Source organism: Podarcis raffonei, chromosome 11 (assembly GCF_027172205.1).
Source record: "Podarcis raffonei isolate rPodRaf1 chromosome 11, rPodRaf1.pri, whole genome shotgun sequence".
NCBI lineage: Eukaryota > Metazoa > Chordata > Lepidosauria > Squamata > Lacertidae > Podarcis > Podarcis raffonei.
In genome coordinates this window covers 12,566,078-12,587,937 of record NC_070612.1, presented here as the reverse complement: position 1 = coordinate 12,587,937, position 21,860 = coordinate 12,566,078, and the positions used below count along the sequence as shown (strand labels likewise).

The 21,860-nt window shown below is 43.2% G+C and overlaps 1 protein-coding gene across 4 annotated transcripts in view; it reads right to left on the bottom strand.

The window, feature by feature from the left end:
- The window catches only part of DCC (DCC netrin 1 receptor), a 921,347-nt gene that overhangs the window by 134,857 nt on the left and 764,630 nt on the right, over window positions 1–21,860 (bottom strand). For 3 of the 4 annotated variants that reach the window (XM_053408811.1, XM_053408813.1, XM_053408814.1), the window contains exons 13-15: window positions 9,907–10,048; window positions 5,063–5,173; window positions 50–244 (exon numbers count right to left, since the gene is read on the bottom strand). In XM_053408811.1, coding sequence (XP_053264786.1) covers window positions 50–244; window positions 5,063–5,173; window positions 9,907–10,048 — 448 coding nt within the window. The remainder of the gene's footprint in view (window positions 1–49; window positions 245–5,062; window positions 5,174–9,906; window positions 10,049–21,860) is intronic. The other variant, XM_053408815.1, reaches the window with a different exon arrangement.

The window sequence follows — 21,860 nt, the reverse complement described above, 5'->3', positions numbered from 1 at the left end:
CCCCCTCCCCAAGCTTCTAAGCGTTTCCTGGAGTGGAAATCCCACCTACCCAAGTGTTCAATGGAATAGTAGCGCTGCTTGCTGTCCACTCGCACCGTCTCGGCGTATGGGCTCCCCACTCCGTAGCCAATAATGTATCCGCGCACAACGATGTTTGGGTTCAGTGGCGGCGTCCAGCTCATTACAATGCTGGTTGACAAAGGCCTCACATGCAGAGAGCTTGGCTGGTCAGGAACCTGAGATTCTAGGAGTCAAAGGAAGATGCTGTTAGCAGTGCCACCGTCTGCGTTTGATCGGCAGCAAGAGCACACTTTAGGCTGACCTGTCATTGTTTCTGGAAAGAAGCAAAGTATCACATCCTTGTCACATGCAGAAGTAGCATGCAAGTCATTAAAATATACAGCTTGTAAAATATCTAGGCTGGGTTATCGTCTTTAAACGCACAACTGAATTTTTTCCACCGCCAAGCACAAGGTGTCTAATTGTGCCATTCAACAGATGCAGTCATCTCCAAACTATGCTTTCGCCTTCCTGTCATTGAATTATTATTCTTTGAAGAGTCAGACAAACGGGGAAGCAAGAATTATCCTTTATGGAAAAATGGCGGAGGACAAAGCTAGTAAGTTCAATAAATTAAATACGTGGAAGTCACTCTCATTCTCTCTCTGTGTGTGCATATATTACTCACAGAAAAACATTTCATAATAGTGAACAGCAAGCAAGCTCAGAAAAGCCAGTAAGCGAACAATGGACTAGCAACTTAAGCAGTATTAAATAAGTCAGTGCTTCTAACATTACGTGGCGACAGTCTAGGTCTGTGGCATTCATTATCGCAACCATGCATATTTTCATTTTTCCTTCACTCACCCTGCCTCCTCTGATTAATACTAAAGCACAGGGGGGGTTAAGATATCTGTCTAGGAAAATAATGATATACCGACAGCATTCTATTAACAATGCATTCGTTTGCATTTTATTACGTGCAAGCCAGGAATGAGATGGTTATCCAGTCTAACGGTGTGGGTGGGTGTTTTAAAACCCTTTGGAGGGGAAAGCAAGCCCTTTTGCTGGAGGTTTGCCTAGGAGCTACCATACCACAAGTCTCCTCAGAAGAGCAAGAAAGCAGCTTGTCTCTTTGAGAGCGGAAGAAACAAGTTGCAATCTTTTCCCCCCATGAGGAGGCCTGTCATATTTTAGCCAAATGGAAGAGGTAAAAGGACTCAGATGCAAAATGCTGGTGCAAACTCCGAGAAAAGGGCCTCCTTTGATTGTGAAGTATTCCCACTATAAACGTTGGGTGACGGGTGGCGGAGGGGAGGCAGTAAAAAACTGATGGGATTAATACTTTTCAGCGGCGCTGTCATTGATTCTGCCGTCCATGCCCTTGATAGTTTATAGGCTTTGCAGTGAATTTTGGGGGCAGAATAAAATTCTTCTGAGGAACCGCTGGATCCACTGGAAAGTCTTATGAGAATGTTAGAGGTCGCATAATGAACACAGCAACATTTGCAAGGGCTTCACAATCTCCACAGTCTCAAAGTCAATCTATTCTTGAATGGTGCTTCATTTAAGGAAGAGCAGACAAAGAAACAAACAAAAACATGACACCATTAAGTATCTCCCGGACCACTGTGTGCACGTATTTGAAATGCAATACATTTTCTTACTGTTAAAACAAAGCAAGCTGTTTTGGAATGCTGGACATCATTAGGAACATATTCAAACGCAGCAGGCATAAAGGGGTGGGATGTTGCGCTTCAAGGGCAGGGATTAAAATGAGGGACATCAAAATGTTCAGGATACTTTACTATTTTTCATAATCCTTCATTGCTCTTCAAGGACAGCTTTATACCAGGCACTGTATAGCACATGCATGTGTCCTCATTGGTGTACAATCGCAAGGGGAGGGGTGAATAGAGGGAGAGGATGAAAACATAGGAAGGGCACAAGTATAGCTTAAACGCAAAACTTGATGGGATATGGGATAGTTAACTGGTAGCAGATGTTTCCTGCATGGATGTTGGTTTTCCCCACTGAAAGCTGAGGAAGAATTTAAAGAGAAGTAGTGTTCGATTCATTATTTACCTGTGATGTAGGAGGGAGGCAAATTGGAATTCTGATCAAATGAACTTTGAATTTCAGCAATATCACCTGCTTCAGCCTTTTTCCTGTGCAGAGGGCTTTATTTGGTCTAGCCAGACACACGGAGATGAAATTTGTATCTATGCATATTCTTATATCAGGGACAGCCAATGTTGTGCCTTCCAAATATTGCTGGACTCCAACTCCCATTATACCTGGCCATTGGGTGTGCTGGCTGGGGTTGATGGGAGTTGGAGTCCAGCAAGATATGGAGGGCACCATATTTGTTACTCCTGTCCTGGATATTTCTACACTGACAGAAGTTCACCTAAGGAGCAACCTGGGGCAAAGGATTCTACCAATCAGTGTGACAACGATCCAACCTGAAAGGAATATGTGTGTGTGTGTATTCAACAGCATCCAACTATGAGTAGGGAGATCATATAAATCAATCCTTCAAGAAGGAAAAACATTGCTTCTAAAGCTTTCCTCCTTCAAATTTATTCTAGATTTTGAAATATCACATTATTTGGTACCACTGTTTTTGCACCAATTTTGTATATAGACAGCACAGGGTGCCACTGCTTCCAGTTCTTAACAGTTCCAGGGCGCAGGTTCTATCTCCATGTATGTTGGGGAGAGATCCTTATCTGAAACCCCAAAGAGCCACTGCCAGTCATTGTAGACAATATTGAAGAAGATGTACCAATGGTCTGATTCAGCCTAAGGCAGCTCTCTACATGGTTATCAGTGCTCAGGAGAGCACAGGTTCATCAATATAAAGCACTGTGGCAAGTGCTATTGTACATACAGTTGCATCAATGCACATAGACGCAATGGTAATATAGAGGGGAAGATGAATAAAAATGAATGGAAAACTGGAGCAAACTGGGCATTATCCAGTTCTAGAATTAATTCCAGGAATTCTTCTAGGTAAACACAGAATTCAGGAAGAGCTGAATGGAGAGTGAACCTAGTGCAGAAATGGAGGAGATCGGCTCTTGTTTAGAAAGGAAGTTAAACAGCATCTCCAGAATACACATAAATATATTCCTCCAGAATATTGCTATACAAGACTGATCCAGCACCCCAACATCATTACTTAAACTGTTTGAGTCGGATGTTTTGGGGGAAATTGAGCATCCAGTGGTTTCCGCCCCCCTCAGAGAAAAAAGCATAATGCTTTATGCTCAAAATAAATATTTAAAATGCTCCCAGCTGTCAGAAAGACTATTCTGCCTTTCCAGGGAACCTTGGATCAGCAGCAGTGTTTGGATTTCTAATCGCTTTAACAAAACACACTAATTAAATGGGCAATCCATAGGGAGTTAAGGGAGTTTCTTCAAGACGCTCTTCATTTTGTGTGTGTGTGTTACTGCAGATGCCAAAAAAATTAAAAATAAAAGCATCCGGTGAAGGAACTTCTACAGCAAAAGAGCAGAGAGGGAATTGCAGTTAACCATCCGCACAGCAGCACCAAAGGAATTTAGCTGATCCTTGCATGTCTCTAACCTTGCAGATCTCGCCAAAGGAGCCATCCCAAGAGGTAGCTAGAGCGCAAAACATGAAGCTGAAAGGTGATGGTTGTTTAAAAAGCCAGACTGTGTGTGTGTATTCTGAAGTAACTTAGACTGGGTCTGCACTGGGGTACAGAACTGGGTCAGTGATTCAAGGTACAGGCTTGGCTCTAAATGTTTTTGTGCCCTTGTGCTTGCTTCTGCAGTGTGAACAAACGGAAACAGGTTTAAAACCAAGTATGGCGCAGGGTGCTGTTCTCAGCAGTGAGGTGGTTATTGGAGTTTCAATTGCAAAATCCCAATTCCAACCCCCCCCCCCAAAAAAAAACCAGCCTGAGGGAAAGGATCTCATATCCCTATGTGGCTCCCACCTGAGCTATACATTTAAAGGAGTATCATAAACAGTCGTGGCTTCCTCCACAGAATCCTGTACTTTGTAAAGAGTGCTGAGAGTACTTAGGAGACCCCAGTTCCCTCACAGATCAACTGAATTCATTGGGAAGAGGGATTGAGGGTTAAACCAATTGTTGCAGCTTTGTGAGGGGAATTGGGGTATGCTAAAACAACTATCAGCACCCTTGACAAACTAGGTTTTCCAGGATTCCTTGGAGAGAGGTGTGATTATTTAAAGTGGCATGATACCCCTTTAAATGTCTGCTGTATATGGGGCCATGAATGGCTCTGTCATTGACCAATCAGCTATGACAGCTGAATGAAACATCCATATTTGAAAACTGTACCAGAGGGGCAGGGATACTGTGGTCTTCCCAAGTGTTGGGGTGCAGCTCCCATCATCCCAGTCCCTTGGCCATGCTGGCTGGGAGTGATAGGAGTTGGGAACTGGAAGGCTACAGATCCAATGAGGAATGGTCATCACCATCATGGCATTCTTAGGAGTTTTTCAGGGGCAATGGAAAACATGGAAATCCCAGGTCCAAGTGCCCAGAACTGGCTGCTCAAGTGTTTCGGAGCAAGGGGAGACCAAGGTCCCAGAGAACTTCTGCATATTATTTTGATAGCAGATAGACCATTGGGCCTGCCACAAATAGATCGGTTCTTTTGATAACCCCCCAGAGGAATTGTATCACGGAAGAATAAGCAATACGGTTAAAAACAAACCTGGTTTTCAGTAACCACCCAATATTACAATTTTGGCAAAAGTTGCAACAGCAACAGCTGGGAAAGAAGTTAAAATTAAACACAGGTGCTAGGAGCGTAGTGGGAGAGAAATGAAGCTGCCTTTCTTTTCTCACTTCTGCTTCACTTGTCCATACACAGGGAGAATTTTAACAGCATGCAGCCAGTGAAAACCTACTGCAGAGAGAAAGCACTCAGACAACAGCTCCAATGGATCTGGAAGCTGAATGCTCCTGACCTCCACCGCAACCTTAGCCGAAGGGCAAGGCAACAATCAGAATGAGCAAAAAGGCAGTTATAATGGCTGTGAAAAGAAATACAATTACCATCAAGATCGCTCTCTGGAGTTTCTGCAGTATACCAGTCGGAGGAGGGTCCTGTCCCATTGACTGTCATGGCTGCAACTTGGAAACTGTACTGGCTGCCTTTGTCAAGACCTGCGTATGATACAAATCAGACATACAAAAAGCTCAGTTAATATTGGCAGGATTTGATGAGCCACAATCTACAGAGGCCATGTACACCCCAAAGAAGTTTTGTTTATTTGTTTCATTTAAAGCTCACTTTTTTTCCAAGGAATTCAACGTGGCATACACAGTTCTCTCCAGTGGTGCGCGGTGAAATTTTCTGTATGAGAGCCATTGGGGCCAGAGGCACCAGATTGCGAGGGCGATTGGTGGAGGGCTGATGTCACGAGTGTGAGCATTGCGCCTCCCTTCCTGAGCCACACAGAAGCTTCCTGGGCTTTGGGACAGGATCTTGGAGCCTTCCTGCATCCTTCCACAAGGTGGGTGTGCTTATGGAAGGTGGTCAAAGGGCTCTTTGACCCGTCGGAGCATCGTGCCTCTCTCCCTAAGCCGAGCAAAAGCTTCCCGGACTTTGGGAAGGAGGCACCAGGGGAACATTTAGGGGACAAACTTAATTCCCCTAGGCAACTGACCACATGCCACTGGTTCGCTCCCTCTGCAATTAATCCCTACAACAACCATGTGAGGTAAGGTAAAGGTAAAGTCAAAGGCGACTCGCTTTCAGGCCAAGGGAGCCAGCATTTGTCCACAGACAGCTTTCCAGGTCATGTGGCCAGCAGGACTAAACCGCTTCTGGTGCAACGGAACACTGTGACAGAAACCAGAGTGCACAGAAACGCCATTTACCTTCCCACCACAGTGGTACCTATTTATCTACTTGCACTGGTGTGCTTTTGAAGTGCTAGGTTGGCAGGAACTGGGACCAAGCAATGGGAGCTCACCCCATTGTGGGGATTTGAACTGCCGACCTTCCGATCGGCAAGCCCAAGAGGCTCTGTGGTTTAGACCACAGTGCCACCCGCGTCCCCATGTGAGGGAGCTGAGGCTGAGAGGCAGTTACTGGCCCAAATTCACCCAGTGAACTCTGGTTTCCCAAGTCCTAGCTTGACAATCTAACCATACCACCTCCCTGCAGTTCTAGAGGTGCCACCTGCCTTGTGCCTTGGCAAAGCATAGTCTTACTGATTGCACCATGCAGTGTTCCTAACAGAAGTGTGAATGAATCTGAACCAGTGTGAATCCTGGCACAGCTAACGCCTTCCGCTCTATGGCTAGGCTCTATTAGAGAAGCATCATGCTGGTGCTAACTGTGCGCTGCGCCTTTGTTCCCTGCAACAGCAATATATGCTTTTTTATCATTTTGTGTATCTCATACTGACCATGAAGCATAAAGATAAACAGTCACATTTAATTGCAAAGTTCCTCTGGGGAAGAATGTTCAAAATTAAAAACAACACTTTTAAATTTTAGCTGATGGCAAATCTTACAATAAAATCAATCGTCTTGATTTAGAGTCCTTGTTGTAGCTCTGAATTTCTTTGCTATTGCAGCTGTCCTCATTAGTGGGCAGAAACACCTGCCTTCACCAGCAGAAGCTTTTAAGGAGACATAAAGTCTTGCTACTTGGATATTTAAATCATCTCTTTAAAAGCTACATGATTTCCAGCTCCTTTGGAAATCCTGTAATACGCAACTAAATAGCAGCAATGAAAGATGTGTTTGCTTCCTTTCCATTTGGCCTACTTAAAAATGAATTTCTACAGCCTTCCTTGAAAGTTCTCGAACGGCTCACTTTATACGTGGGCTGACAAATTGCAACAGATACCCTGCACCTTTGGTTTATTTACAAGATTTTTATTTCACCTTTCAATATATATTTCTAAAGTGATCTATGGCTAAAAACGGAATGAACCAAATTGCAATGCATCATAAAATATCAGGAAACAGAAAACTGAGAACAGAAATAAAATTGGGCCAATAAATACAAAACTGCAGGACAGCAAAAAAAATTTAAAACTTCGAACTTCCAAAGAAACAATAAAAGAGAAAGGAGTTGTAAAGGTAAGAAAGGTAAAGGACCCCTGGACGGTTAAGTCCAATCCAAGGTGACTATGGGGTTGCGGCACTCATCTTGCTTTCAGGCCGAGGGAACCAGCGTTTGCCCACAGACAGCTTTCCGGGTCATGTGGCCAGCAGGACTAAACCGCTTCTGGAGCAACAGAACACCGTGATGGAAACCAGAGCGCACGGAAACGCCGTTTACCTTCCTGCCACAGCGGAACCTATTTATCTACTTGCACTGGTGTGCTTTCAAACTGCTAGGTTGGCAGGAGCTGGGATAGAGCAACGGGACCTCACCCTGTCGCACGGATTCGAACCGCCAACCTTCTGATTGGCAAGTCCAAGAGGCTCAGTGGCTTAGACCACAGTGCTACCCGCGTCCCAGAATTGTATCCAATGCTAGACCTGCTCAGAGTAGACCCATTGAAGTGAAGAGCCACGTAATCACCATATATATAAATTACTAATGTAATGCACATCACCCTTGGCCACCTCACTGTCGCCCTCCAATTGTTGTTGGACTTCAAGTCCCATCAACCCCAGTCAGCGTGGTCAATAGTCAGGGATGATGGGAACTGCAATTCAGAAGCAGCTGGAGGATCACAGGTTCCTTATCCCTGCTCTAAAGAAATTCTCATGCGCTCTGAGATGGAAAAATAGAAGTGTCTGTTGCAGGGGAAGAACGCTTGCAAGAAATTGGAGGGCTGATTTTGCCAGCTCACTAGAAGTCTTAGGCATATCATCAGATAATGTGCTCCCCCATCGGCTTTTGGTGCAAGCTGCTCCTATATCTTTATATGGCTGTAATTTTAACCTTCCGTTCCATACACAGGCTACCTCTATCCAAACTAATCGAAATTAAATTGATCTCATAACAACCACACTGACAGCTCTTAAATATCACTGAGAGTTATGCAGAAGAAGGAAATTTCATTGGTGCATCGTTATGCAACCACACCAGCTCTGCACAAGGAGCTTCTCAGCAGAATGTTCTCTTCTAAACAATGTTTAGAAGGTACATTTGTTCTACTTCATACCTGATTATCGCTTACTCTACAGCTTTCCAAAGGGAATAAAAGCATGTTTTCTTCCAACAATCACACATGGAATTATTCTTTAGAAAATGAAGGGGCGTTTTTCTTTCTTTTTTATTCCTGGACCTTTCTAATTCTGTTCTAATTTGTATCATGTCTTGGTAAGGAGCTTGGGATGGGATCATATGGCCCCCAACATCCTCTAGATGTGGAAGCTGAAGGAGAACTTCCCATAAGTGGAGGAGAAACTACCAGAGTCCTATTGCAGAAGTGGCAGAGTTGACCTTTCGGATGAAATATCAAAACAACAACCACACAAGACGCTCTTTTCCCCCGCTTCCTCTCTATCCCTCCCTGTCTAGTAGTGCCATTAACAGTACCAGGATCCCCTCTAATAGCAAACTCAGGTGGTTTAACAGGAACAGAGCCAAAACAAGGACCAGAGAAACAAGAGTCCACCTATTTATTTTATCTTCTAAGACTGCATAGTTGCCATTCACAATTGCTGCACTATGTCACTTCATTGTATGGATATATAGCTAAACCATGAGCATGGGTTCAGACGACAGACAACGCCCAACCATGGTTGAACATTGAAAACAGTTGAAAACAGTAAAGACTTGATGAAGAGAACACAGCAGAGGTTATACTTTCTGAAAATCCTCCGGAAAAATAATATCTCAAAGGACCTGTTGATGGCATTTTACCATTGTACTGTTGAGAGTGTATTAACTTATGGTCTCTGTATGTGGTTTGGGAGCTGCACAGTCAGGGGAAAAACAAAGCTGTCCAGGGTTGTAAAGACTGCGGAGAGAATAATTGGATGCACTCTTCCCACCTTGGATCAAATCTACGCTTCCAGATGTCATAAGAAAGCAGCAGAGATAGTGCAGGACAGTACACACCCCAGAAATGATCTCTTTCAGCTTCTGCCTTCTGGAAGAAGGTACAGGGTTATAAAGACTAGGACTAGCTACCTGAGAAACAGTTTCTATCCAAATTTTGGTTTTAAACGCAGTGTAAGGTAGTCTCTATGGGAGTATATTGTATTTAATTATGAGGTATCAAAGTTTTTAGGGGGTTAACTAGGCTAGGATAGCTGGGATAGCAGGCTTGTTGGTTTTTGAATGTCTGATGTAGAATTTTTCAATTTCGTTGTTCTGTATGGGACAATGACAATAAAGATTATCGTATCATATCGTATCATAACTCAGCATGGTGCAGCAGCAGAAGAAAGATCAAGGAGAAGCAAAGTCCCTAAAATCTCCTGTCTGGGAGCCCACATGCTTACTTATTTGTGCTAAGCCATGGTTTGGCTTAGCAATTCATGCAAAATGGGCCAGAGAGACGTTGCACCAATGTAAAAATCCAAGAGAGAATCCTTGCATATCCAACCTGTCATAAAAAATGGACATTTTGGCTTGTTTATGAAGAATAAAGAAATACCCCAGTAGCAGCATGACAGCTTTTGGTTTCATATTTGAGTTGGCATTCATGGAAACTAATTTAGGATAGAAACTGCTAGGCAGAATGGGGAATTGTGTTTCAATCTCATTAAGCGGAGGAAAATGGAGAGGCACACACATAGGATAAAGCCATTAAGGAGGAAACAAAGTAAAAATGTATGAGGGTTGTTGCTGTACAGTCCAATAAGCGTCAGCTAAATGCAAGGGGAATGACATCCCATTCAAATGGAAAGTGTGTTTTATTCCCAAAACATTTCCTACATCAACAACACTGTAAGGCCGCAACCGTGTAAACACTGACCTGTGAACAGGTACCAGAGGTTGTTTGGCTCCAATGTTTCTATTTCACCTCTGCGGGCTGTCTTCCTGTGTCGTATTTTGTAGCCAGTGATAAATCCATTTTGTGTGCCAGGAGGCGGTGGTAGCCAGCTCACTTTGATGCTCTGTAAAACAAAAACGTTAAAGCTGATTTTATTTCCGTAGATGAGGTTTTATACACCAAATTATATACAATACTCACCTACACACACACACACACACACACAGGTATACACACACATTTATTTGACAGTACTCACTCGTACAGAGTACTGTTGCCATTTTGTTTGTTTGTTGCCCATGGCAGCCATTTTGTGCTGCCACCTTTGGCACTTTTATCAAAATAGAAGTACTTTTAAAAAAACTAAATCATACAAACATGCTAAAGCCTGCTGAAGTGTCAAGGTGGTGCCACTTCAGACTCCGGTTTGGGGCTCTCAATCATGGGAATTCTACTCAATATTGATCCAGAGCAGAACTCCAACGTATAGTTAGCAAAGTAAAAACTTAAACACATTGCAGGATTCCCCAAAAAGAGACCAGAGGCAATTAGACCAGAGACTTGAAATAGATCATTGACTGCCCCCCATGCAAAAAAGGGAGATAAGGTACTTTTCTGTATATAAAACTAAACAACCATGAGATGTTCATGCCAGGTTCTGGTCTGTTTTTGCTTTTCATGTGGTGGGCTATGTTCATACGGATGATTATTTGGTCATAGGAGCCTCTCCTTTACAGGTTGTAATGTGGTGACAATGTGCCCTACTTAACAGAGGCTACTCCTCTGTTTGAAGGGTCATCCAGTCAACATCTGGTTTCAAAATGAAGAAACACAAGGAAGAGCTGGAGAGGCCTTGAAGATGCCCATCAGATCTTAGCAGGCACACACAGGACAACTGGGACTCGGCTACATTAGTCTAAAAACAACGTTTTGAATGCATTATAAACATTCAGCACCAGATGGCTCTGGAGAGCAAAAAAATTATTTACGATATTCCATAGTGTTTTCTTTTGTTATAATGATTTAATTTCTGACTTATTTATACTGTTTTTCCTCCTGTGTGTAGATCCACCCTGGTTAGCCTTCCCCGCTATGAGGAGACAGACTGCCTTTCTGTTTAAGTTTATAGCGTCTATTTCTAAATGTGAAACTAATGAAAGAACAAAACAGCACTTCAGACAAGTTTGTTCTAGATCCTGCTAGAATGCAGTCAATCATTAAAACCATGTGTATTTCAGTGATAACAAAACAGTAATTTTAATGTTTAATAGCAAAATATTTGCATCAGTTGCTGTGATAAAAACAATGCTGTTTCCACCACCTTGGATAGATAATAACATCAGGGAAAGTGGAGGGTCAGTCAGGATTACAAGTTAAATTGGGGGTCAATTGACGCCTGCCAATGACTGCACAAAATCGTATCACAATTCTGCTGCTCCTTCAAAGCCAATTAATAGCAGGTGTCAATGAATACTTTGCAAACATACCCAGTTTTATCAGTAGGAAGTTGATTAGTTCATAAATAAATATAAGCTTTGGCAGACACGTAATTTATTTGCTCATTATAAAACTCGGGTTTGTGTATATGTGTTGCCTAAGATTTTGTTGCGTGATACAATCTCAGCTGTGCTCTATGCAGGATGATACAAAGTACCCTTATGGCTGAACAGACTGCGTATTTCAATTCTGGAAATGGTTATTTTAAATGTGGGTTTGTAGCCAGGGTTGTAAAGAAAATTGTAGGCAGATAATGCCTATATGAAAATGCAAATGTTCAAAAATAGCTTTAAAATGCACACCATAAGCCGAAGAGCAAACTTATAAAACACTCTTGAAGTACTATCATTTCCAGAGAGTAGCAACAATCCTATAAAAACCTAACGTAAATGCAATCCTATAAAACAGGATTAAATGAATGGTTTTATCTAGTAGTTCAGATCCACCAGAGTCAATGAAAGCCCTAGTTCTGCAAGGGGTGGAACACCAACACTTCCCTGTGAAAGCAGCAAACTGCAGATACTTGAGATGTCAAATCCCAAAGGATCAAAATAAACAATCTATTTCAAGTCCAAGCAGTCAAATAAACTACTTCAATTCTCCTATGGGAATATCCACAGAGCATAACTGCTTACATAACTGACCATTTCCACCTTAGTAAGAATGGATACTGTACAGCACAGAGTTGTTTCCATATAAATCTGGGCTCTTTAATGTTACTTGGGTTGCTATTTTAACTCAGAAGGTTTCTCAGCCCACTTTTGGTTGTGCAATGCTTGTGTTAGTTGCTCGTATGTCAGATTACATGATGCCAACTCCATAGCGTATGTGTTTGTGGTGCAACTGTTCTGTTGATCAGGCAAGCGCCAAAGGCCAGCTCTTGGTATTTACCAGGGCTGTGCTGAAACCTGTCCTCCAATTTTTCAAAAAAGTGGTGGGGGAAGTATTCCTTTTTGGCAAAAGCGTCACAATGCAGTGCATCAGGTCTGCCCCAAACACTGCCTCCTTTGGCTGAAATTAGACACCAAAAAGCAACAGCCCTGTACTTCCTCTCCCAGTAATATTTAGTACAGTAAGATCATAGAATCAAAGAACTGCCTTTTTTCTACCAGCCACACAGTTTCAGCCAAACTTTAATTCCATATAGGTATGCCAAAATGTAAGGGGCACCATTTGCACAATTAGCAATCAGCATTCAGATCTCTAAAATATTTTACAACAACAACTTATTAATACCCTGCCCATCTGGCTGGGTTTCCCCAGTCACTCTGGGCGGCTTCCAACAAAAGATTAAAAACACATTAAAACATCAGTCATTAAAAACTTCCTTAAACAGGGCTGCCTTCAGATGTCTTCTAAATGTCAGGTAGTTGTTTATCTCTTTGACATCTGATGGGAGGGTGTTCCACAGGGCGGGCGCCACTACTGAGAAGGCCCTCTGCCTGGTTCCCTGTAACCTCACTTCTTGCAGGGAGGGAACCGCCAGAAGGTCCTCAGTGTCTGGGCTGGACGATGGGGGTGGATACGCTCCTTCAGGTATACTGGGCCGAGGTCAGTACCAACACTTTGAATTGTGTTCAGAAACACACTGGAACAAACAAAGTCCCCAGTCAGCATCAACACTTTGAATTGTGCTCAGAAACGTACTGGGAGCCAATGGGCTAATATGAATCAGAACCAAAGAGGCCAGAAAATTTAATCCTTCCTATATCAAAGTCCCAATCTGGAAACCTTTCCCCAACACTTGCTGTATACTTTTTTTTTTTGAGAAGTATGCATGTTGAAAGAATTACAATAAGCAAATAAACTAAAAATCAACATAAACAAAAAGGCCACAATGCTTCATTACATAGCGCACATAAGCTTTACATAATGCCAACCAACTGAAGGGCAGAAGTCTCTTTCCCCCAGCCTTTATTTTAGAAATCCTAGTCTGAAGTGATGTCTCTGTCTTTCTGTCAACGTGATTCCCTACCCTCTTTAGCCACTCTGGAGCAGAGGAACCTGGCTGTGATTTCCAGTACTGAAGTACCTTCAGTCCGGAGCCACTTCCAGCTACTTCTGGCAACTAACAGCAGGTGTCAGTCGCCCTAGCCAGGTGCAGAGGAAGGGGGGCGGTGGGGGCGGGCTGCCCCAGGTGTCTTTGCTGAGCGGGTGACATTTGGCTGACCCTGGCTCAATGTTCAGAGCTGATAACATCACCAATGATGGGCCTGGAACAAAGATCTTAGCGGCTAAACGCAGGGCTCAGCAACTTTTTAAGAAGGGCCCGGTCCACTGTCCCTCAGACCTTGTGGAGGGCTGGACTATATTTTGAAAAAAATATATGAATGAATTCCTATGCCCCACAAATAACCCGGAGATGCATTTTAAATAAAAGCACACATTCTACTCATGTAAAAACACCAGGCAGGCCCCACAAATAACCTAGAGGTGCATTTTAAATAAAAGGACACATTCTACTCATGTAAAAACATGCTGGTTCTCGGCCCGTCCACGGGCTGGATTTAGAAGGCGATTGGGCCAGATCCTGCCCCTGGGCCTTAGTTTGCCTACCCATGGGCTAAAGCCATTCACACAATTGCTCAGTAAACTGTGGCTCAAATTAAGCTCTGTCTGAATCACAACGTGTAGACTGCAGGAGTCTGCTGCACATTGGACGCATTTGTTATAAAACAGAGCTGCACATTTGCATTCATACAGATACAGCAGTCATCAAACATGACTTACACACCGGACTGAGGCCAATTTCCTTTGGGAGGGTGCAGTATTTTCTGCGCTGTCTCCGCTTTTCTTAATCAATACTATTTTAGATGTTGCTTTGGCTCTCGCAGAATCAATGGCAAAGCAGCAAGCTATGCCGTAGCATCATAAAGTTCTTAGGAGATAACAGAAAAGAATACTAATTGCCCTACTCCAGACAGAGGGGCAGGGTAACCACCTTAAAAACCCATTATTTGGAGTTGTGATATATCTTACCTCTTGATTTCCTAATAGGTCTTTTAGAACACAATGCATGTGTTTGATAAGAAGTGCATTTCCCCCCTAGGAAATTTCACACATCTTACTAAGGCAGAAGCATTCCACGAGGCAAAGGGAGGCAGCCGATTTTAAAAGCTTTTAAAGGTGGCAGAGTGGGAGACAAGCAAATCTGACTCTATCAGGCACAATGAATGGATAATAGAGTGGCTGCCAGTTCTGTTTTATAGAAAGCACTCCTCTATTTTAAGGTGACCATTAAAAAAAAATTTTTTTGGAAGGACTATCTGATTTAAGTCTGGTTTCAAGATAAATAAAGGGGAGGAGCAGCAGCCTCGCCATTGCACTTAAATAGAAGCATTTGGACAGCAGACTGAGCAGGAAGATTTGTGGTAATTCTACTTAAATGATAGCAATTACTTCTAAATTTAAACGGCTCAGGACCGTAATATCTCAAGGACTGCCTCTTCCCATATGAACCTACCCGGACCCTACCATCATCTTCTGAGGCCCTCCTTCATGTGCCTCCTCCTTGAGAGGTCCAGAGGGTGGCAACACTAGAACGGGGCCTTCTCTGCAGTGGCTCCACATCTGTGAAATGCTCTCCCCAGAGAAGTTGGCACCTGGTGCCTTCATTATACACCTTTAGGTGCCAGGCAAAAATGTTCCTTTTTAAGCAGGCCTTTGGCTGATCTGATTTAATAATAATAATAATAATAATAATAATAATAATAATAATTATTTACATCCTATGCCCTTTTAAAATGTGGGGTTTTTTGAGGGGGGGCTATTGGGCTGTTGTTTTATTTTTAGTAGGTATTTTGTGGTTTTATATCTTGGTTTTATTCTGTGAACTGCCCTGAGACCCCTGCGTATAGGGCTGTATATAAGTTCAATAAAATAAAATAATAATAATAATATTTTATTTGTACATCTAAGTTGGCATATAGGGATGCGGGTGGCGCTGTGGTCTAAACCACAGAGTCTAGGGTTTGTTGATCGGAAGGCCGGGGGGTGAGATGAGTGCTGCAACCCCAGAGTCATCTGCGACTGGACCTAACGGTCAGGGATCCCTTTGCCTTTTTAAGTTGGCATATGAACACTGGGGCAGATTTGTCTAACTGGTTCTGCTTGCATAAGCCTGTACAAGGACTTTCTCTAGCACAATGTACCTCCCCCCCCCCCGCTGGCTCTTCTTCCCCCATGCTCTCCAAATTGGTCCAATGGGGTGTTAGAAGAACCCCTAGAGTAGCACATGGGGAGATGAGAGGGGAGACTGTTCCTTGAAGCAAGAAGAAATGCTTCGACTGATGGAGCGATCTCCTTGCCACTATGTTGAATTCCTCCTATTTTAAACAGATTCCATACCCACCGAGTGTTCAAAAAAGAAAAAGAAAGAAAGAAAGAAAGAAAGAAAGAGAAAAAAGAGGGGACATCCTGTTTTTTCACACAAGCTCATGGTGGCCATTTGGGATGCTGTGGTTTCTTGCTCTCACCCCTCCCCAAGCACTTTTTCCCTCTCAGGGGCACATCCCGGAAGACGAGCATCTTGGTTTTTGAACGGAAAAGGTTGGACAGTATGTCCTCTTCTTTTTGGTGCTGTGCATCCACTTTCTTGGCAATGCACAACTGGTCACCCTAATAGTGACTTTCCCTGTTCTAAAGCTTGGTGAAATAAATGATAACAAAACAGCATTCTTGGCCCATCTCCCATGCATTGCAACGAGGATCCTACAAGAAACCTTATTCGCGATTGTCTCTCACATTAATAAGTTGGGGAAAAGAACATTAGGAATTTCAAGGACTTCCGGGTTAGCGCCATCGGCGAATGGCGGAGTTCCTCCGATTGGAGGAACGGGCTCTGTGGAAATTGGGTCTTCCCGCCGCGGCGAAGGTGGGGACCCGCTAGAAATCCCAGGAGGAGGAAACCTGGGAACGTGGGGTTCGGCAGAGCACCAGGAGCGCCTCCCCTACTCGCGGGGAACCCCATTTCGGGGCTCCGGAGCGAAGTGGGGTGAGCGGCGCGGTGCTGCGAACTGACTGCTACTTTCACGGAGTGAAGCCGCATAGCCATTGCCGGAGAGCGCTGACTTTTTCCTGTGGCCATTGGACTCTAAACAAGTACCCGTGAGTAAAAACGGAAAATTGGATCAAGAAACACTCGAATTAGGCACTGAAGCGGGAAGGTTCAAAACAGGAAGTCTGCCTTCCGCTTTTTGTAAACAGACTGAAGCAAAAACCTTGTAATCTAATAGCCTGGAAAGTTGTTTGCAAAGGCTGAAATTTCCTGCATTTATAACCAATAAAACCCCCTTGGAAGCAGGAGAAAAAGGGGGGGGGGGAATTTGACTGTTTAAGCCTGCAGGAGAGGGAGTAAAGGAAAATAAGTTTCCATCGTCTCAAACCTGGGAACGGGGTGTCAGGATAGAAATTGTTGGAGACGTCCATTGATTGTAAGTGGAGCATTTTGACAGATAGTTAAAAAAGAGAAACAAACTGACTTCAATGTTGCTTTCTGCATTCTAAAGAAACAAAGTATTTGAAAATGGAAAGTAACTCTCTTTTGTTGGATATGTTTCAAAAAGATGGATACAAATAGAAATTGTGTCCCCTAGAGGGAGCTTGTCAATTTGTTGCTGCAGTTTACTTGGAGACCTTACAGCTGCGAGATTGGGATCATGGGACCAGTCGTTTGACCTTGAATAGAAATGTGTTGGGAGGAAGTTTTGGTGACTGCCTTTTGTAAGACAAATGCTTTGCTGGAGCAGTTACATGAGAAGACGGATTTGATGAATGAGAAGTTGGACTTGATGACTGCTGTAGTCAGTCAATATGGATTAACAGGAAATACGGTTACAGAAATTATACAGCGACCAACTCAGGAAACTGGTTCGACTGGGCAAGTGCAAGGGCAGATGAAGATGGAGGAGGCTGTGATCGCACCTCAAGCAATACAAATGGAGAGACCCGAAGCCCTGCAGGAGCATAAGCCGCTGTTTTGGAAGATTGAACTTGGAGTGGGCCTGAGAGAGCCTGGAGCTAAGGAGGCTCTTAACTTTGGTGGGACTCTGAAACATGCTGATAACTATTTTTTGGATAACTACTTTTCGGATTACAATGATGATAGCGGGGAGTGGGACTGTGGGGAATGGGCTAGCCTGATGAGGGAGGATGGAGACAATTATTGGTTGGAATCCCCCAGAGACCTACTCCTCAAGGAGAAAGGGAAGAAATTAAGAAGGAGACCAACAAAAGACAAGGGAAAGTGTAAGCATAAACAAGAAGAAGAAAATCTACAGAAGGGGCATAGAAGAGACTTAAGGGCCTCGGACATAAGATCACCAGGTTGATGGACTGGATGGAATGGACAGTAAGGACTGACAAAACCCGAGACCAGGAAGAAGGGACGTTGGATTAAAATTAGAAGGGGGGGAAAAAGTCTAGAAAAGGATTTTTTTTTTAATTTCTGGAATTAGTGTAAAACTAATGAAATACTAGGGAAAATGTGGGAATGGAATTATCTGGCTTTAGTAGAAAGGATATAAGGAGTTATGTATAAATATGTTTTAAATTTAGAATTTTAAGGTTTATTATGGTAAGATAAGGTTAAATAAATTAAGGTAAATTAAATAACAGAATATGGTGAAAGACGGATAGGATTTGCTGAGTTAACTAATAGGCTAGACTGTTAAGATAAATTATTTAAATAAGAATTGAGAAAGATGGAAAGAATTTGCTGAAACAACGAATTAAGCTAGAATACAAAAAGGGAGGTGTGAGGAGGTCAAAGAAATAAGCAAATGAAAAGATGTAACATGGGATTTGTATTCTTTTTTTTCTTTTCTTTTTTTGTTGTATTGTTGTTGTTGTTGCTTTTTTTCTCTCTTTTATGTACGTGTTCTTTTTCTTACTTTTTATTTTTTTTGTATTTTTGAAAATTTGAATAAATATCATTTAAAAAGAAAAGAAAAGAACATTAGGAATTTCTTTTAAATCTCAAACCCCAAAATGCTTCAGATCAAACTGGCCAAAAATTAATATTTATTCTCACGAGGTTTGCATTTGGACATTTGGGTTCCAAAGAACATTCACATATTGGAACAATCACTTCCGGGTTTGCAGCGTTCGGGAGCCAAAACGTTTGAGTTGCAAGGCGTTCAGGATCCGAGGTATGACTGTACAATTCACCTGCTCTTGAATCTCTCACTATTCAGTATCGTTGGAACGCCCATGTTCTCCGTGATGTACATCATGTGACACCCTTCTCTCATGTCTCTTCCTAGGTGACTTTTTCTAAAGTCAGTCACAGCCCCGAATACTGTAATTATTTAAATAACTGGGGACTTTGTTCAATCAATTTATCCACTTTAAGACTTTTCAGTTTCAATTTTGGATGCAATGGAACTAGTTCTATATAGAGAACAGCTGAGACTCATATGAGTCTGCCTTCTTGAATCAGTCCATCTAGTCTGGTATTTTTTACTCGGACTGCAGGAACACTTTTGAGGTCTCAGGTTCTTTTCCCAGCTCCGCCAACTGACACCTTTTGGTGGAAGATGATGGAAAGTGGACGTGGGACCTTTTGCAGGCAAGACAAAGACTGACAAAACCAAGCTCCAAAGCTACATCAAAAAGATTAATATGAAAACCTGTTGAAGGGAGGGAGGGAAGTCCGTGCTCGATAGAGTGTTGAGAAAATAAGTGTACATAAGACTGTAATAAGGGACATGGGTGGCACTGTGGGTTAAACCACAGAGCCTAGGGCTTGCCGATCAGAAGGTCGGCGGGTCGAATCCTCGCGATGGGGTGAGCTCCCGTTGCTCGGTCCCTGCTCCTGCCAACCTAGCAGTTCAAAAGCACGTCAAAGTGCAAGTAGATAAATAGGTACCGCTCCGGCGGGAAGGTAAACGGCGTTTCAGTGCGCTGCTCTGGTTTTCCAGAAGCAGCTTAGTCATGCTGGCCACATGACCCGGAAGCTGTACACCGGCTCCTTCGGCCAATAAAGCAAGATGAGCGCCGCAACCCCAGAGTCAGCCACGACTTGACCTAATGGTCAGGGGTCCCTTTACCTTTAAGACTGTAGAACATTAGTGTATTTATTTTGTTTTGTTTGTGTTAAAGAAAATTCAATAAAAAGCATTTTTTTAAAAAAACACAAAGCTACATCAAAAAATTCCCACCGTGTTAGTGGGCAGCAGCACGAGGAGGAAGGGGCATTTTTGCCAAATATTCTAGGATGGGTGCAATTGAAACACACCAATAGTTCAAGAAGAACATGAAGAAGAACATTCGGGGGGGGGGATGGTAAGAAAATTATTGTTTTGCCTGAGAAATTTCGGCCCAGCTTTAAATACATCCACCGTATTTATCAAGCTATTTTTTCCTTTCCTAGCTGAGAAGACAAAAATCAATGGGTACTCCCCCACCTCCCGCAACCACACACTTTATTATTTTAAGCAGCAAGGTGTTCTGTGTCTAGCATAACTGGAAAGTAATTGGTTTCACCAGGAACTTAAGCATCCTGAGGAGAAAGGAAGAGAGTGTGACATCCTGACACGCTGCCAGGAGTGAGCTCTTTCAGCTTCTTCCAGGGGGAAGATCCATTCTAGCAGGTACCTGTTACAGCAGCTGTGAATCTGCTACAGACACCAGCTGCTGAGCGTCAGAAGAAGAAGCACGATATGCAAAATTCATATTCTTTGCTCAAGCTGTGGAAAGCTGGTGTGTGTGAGTTCGAGGGGGGGAGCACGTCACATAGCAGAGAATATGATGCATATCTCTGCTTGAAGCACCTTCAATCACCTGCTTCTCTCTAAATGAGCCACTTTATGGAATTATAGGTGCTCTCACTCTCTCTTGTGTGTGTGCATATGAGAGAGAGATCCTTTTGCTCATCCTCCACACCAAACTGTGGCCCTTTAGGAATCATTGGACTCCATCTCCCATCAGCCTCAGCCAGCATAACAACAACAACAACAACAACAACAACAACAACAATAATAATAATTTATTTATACCCCACCCAAAGTGGTTGGGGAAACCAACAGAATATTAAAAACATCAAACATTAAAAACTTCCCTAAACAGGGCTGCCTTCAGATGTCTTCTAAAAGTCATATAATTTTTTATTTTCTTGACATCTGATAGGAGGGCATTCCACAAGGAGGAAGCCACTACTGAGAAGGCCCTCTGCCTGGTACCCTGTAGCTTCACTTCTCACAGGGAGGGAATGGCCAGAAGGCCCTCGGTGCTGGACCTCAGTGTCTGGGCTGGACAATGGGGGTGGAAATGCTCCTTCAGGTATACTGGGCCGAGGCCATTTAGGGCTTTAAAAGTCAGCACCAACACTTTTAATTGTGCTCGGAAACTTACTGGGAGCCAATGTAGGTCTTTCAGGACTGGTGTTATATGGTCTTGGCAGCTACTCCCAGTCACCAATCTAGCTGCCGCATTCTGGATTTGTTGTAGTTTCCGGGTCACCTTCAAAGGTAGCCCCATGTAGAGCACATTGCAGTCATCCAGACCACTGCATGGCCAGTGGTCCGGGATGATGAGAATTGCAGTACAGAAGCAGGGTTCTGCTTGTGTCTACTTATTGTGATCTCAATCCCACTGCTCACTTAACCAAAATGGCACTGACCACACAAAAGACAGAGGTATCAGCAGATTCTTCTTTGAAGAAGTGTGTGTGCATTGCACAAACATATATGTGTGCTGTCCTTCAATTATGAATTTAGCTGGTCTATATACAGTGGTACCTTGGGTTACATACGCTTCAGGTTATAGACACTTCAGGTTACAGACCCAGAAATATTACATTGGGTTAAGAACTTTACTTCAGGATGAGAACAGAAATCATGCAGCGGCAGCGGGAGGCCCCATTAGTTAAAGTGGTACCTCATGTTAAGAACAGTTTCAGGTTAAGAACGGACCTCCAGAACGAATTAAGTACTTAACCTGAGGTATCACTGTACCACTCAATGTTTGAAGGAGGGGGCTCTAAGCAGTATGTAAGTATACAAAAATATAGCAAATAAAAATCAGAGAAGCATTACAAAAAAAGACCAAAACCACTAGTCATCAGTTAAAAACAACACAAGCAGCAAATGAACAAAAAACTCATTGGGGTTTAGAAAAGCAAGAAACCCAATGGGCAATAATGCCAAAAGAGCACAAAGAGGGCAGAGCATATTCAAGCACCACAAAGCGTGTTCTCCTTCATGGAGAGCACGTGTTGCGGTGGGGTCTGCTGAGCCACCCCTCTGTTACCAGGCAGGGTCTCTAAAGATGGCCTGGGGCAGTGATTGGTTCACTGGGTTGCTGGGGTAAAAGTTATGTTGCAATTTTGGTGGGAGGGGTAAAATGTTTAAATACTCTGCACGCAGCCTGGAGCTTTCTCTTTGCTGTGTGCAACGGATCACCCGCCCACCCGCCCTTGAGTAAGGGGTTGTTGCATTGAC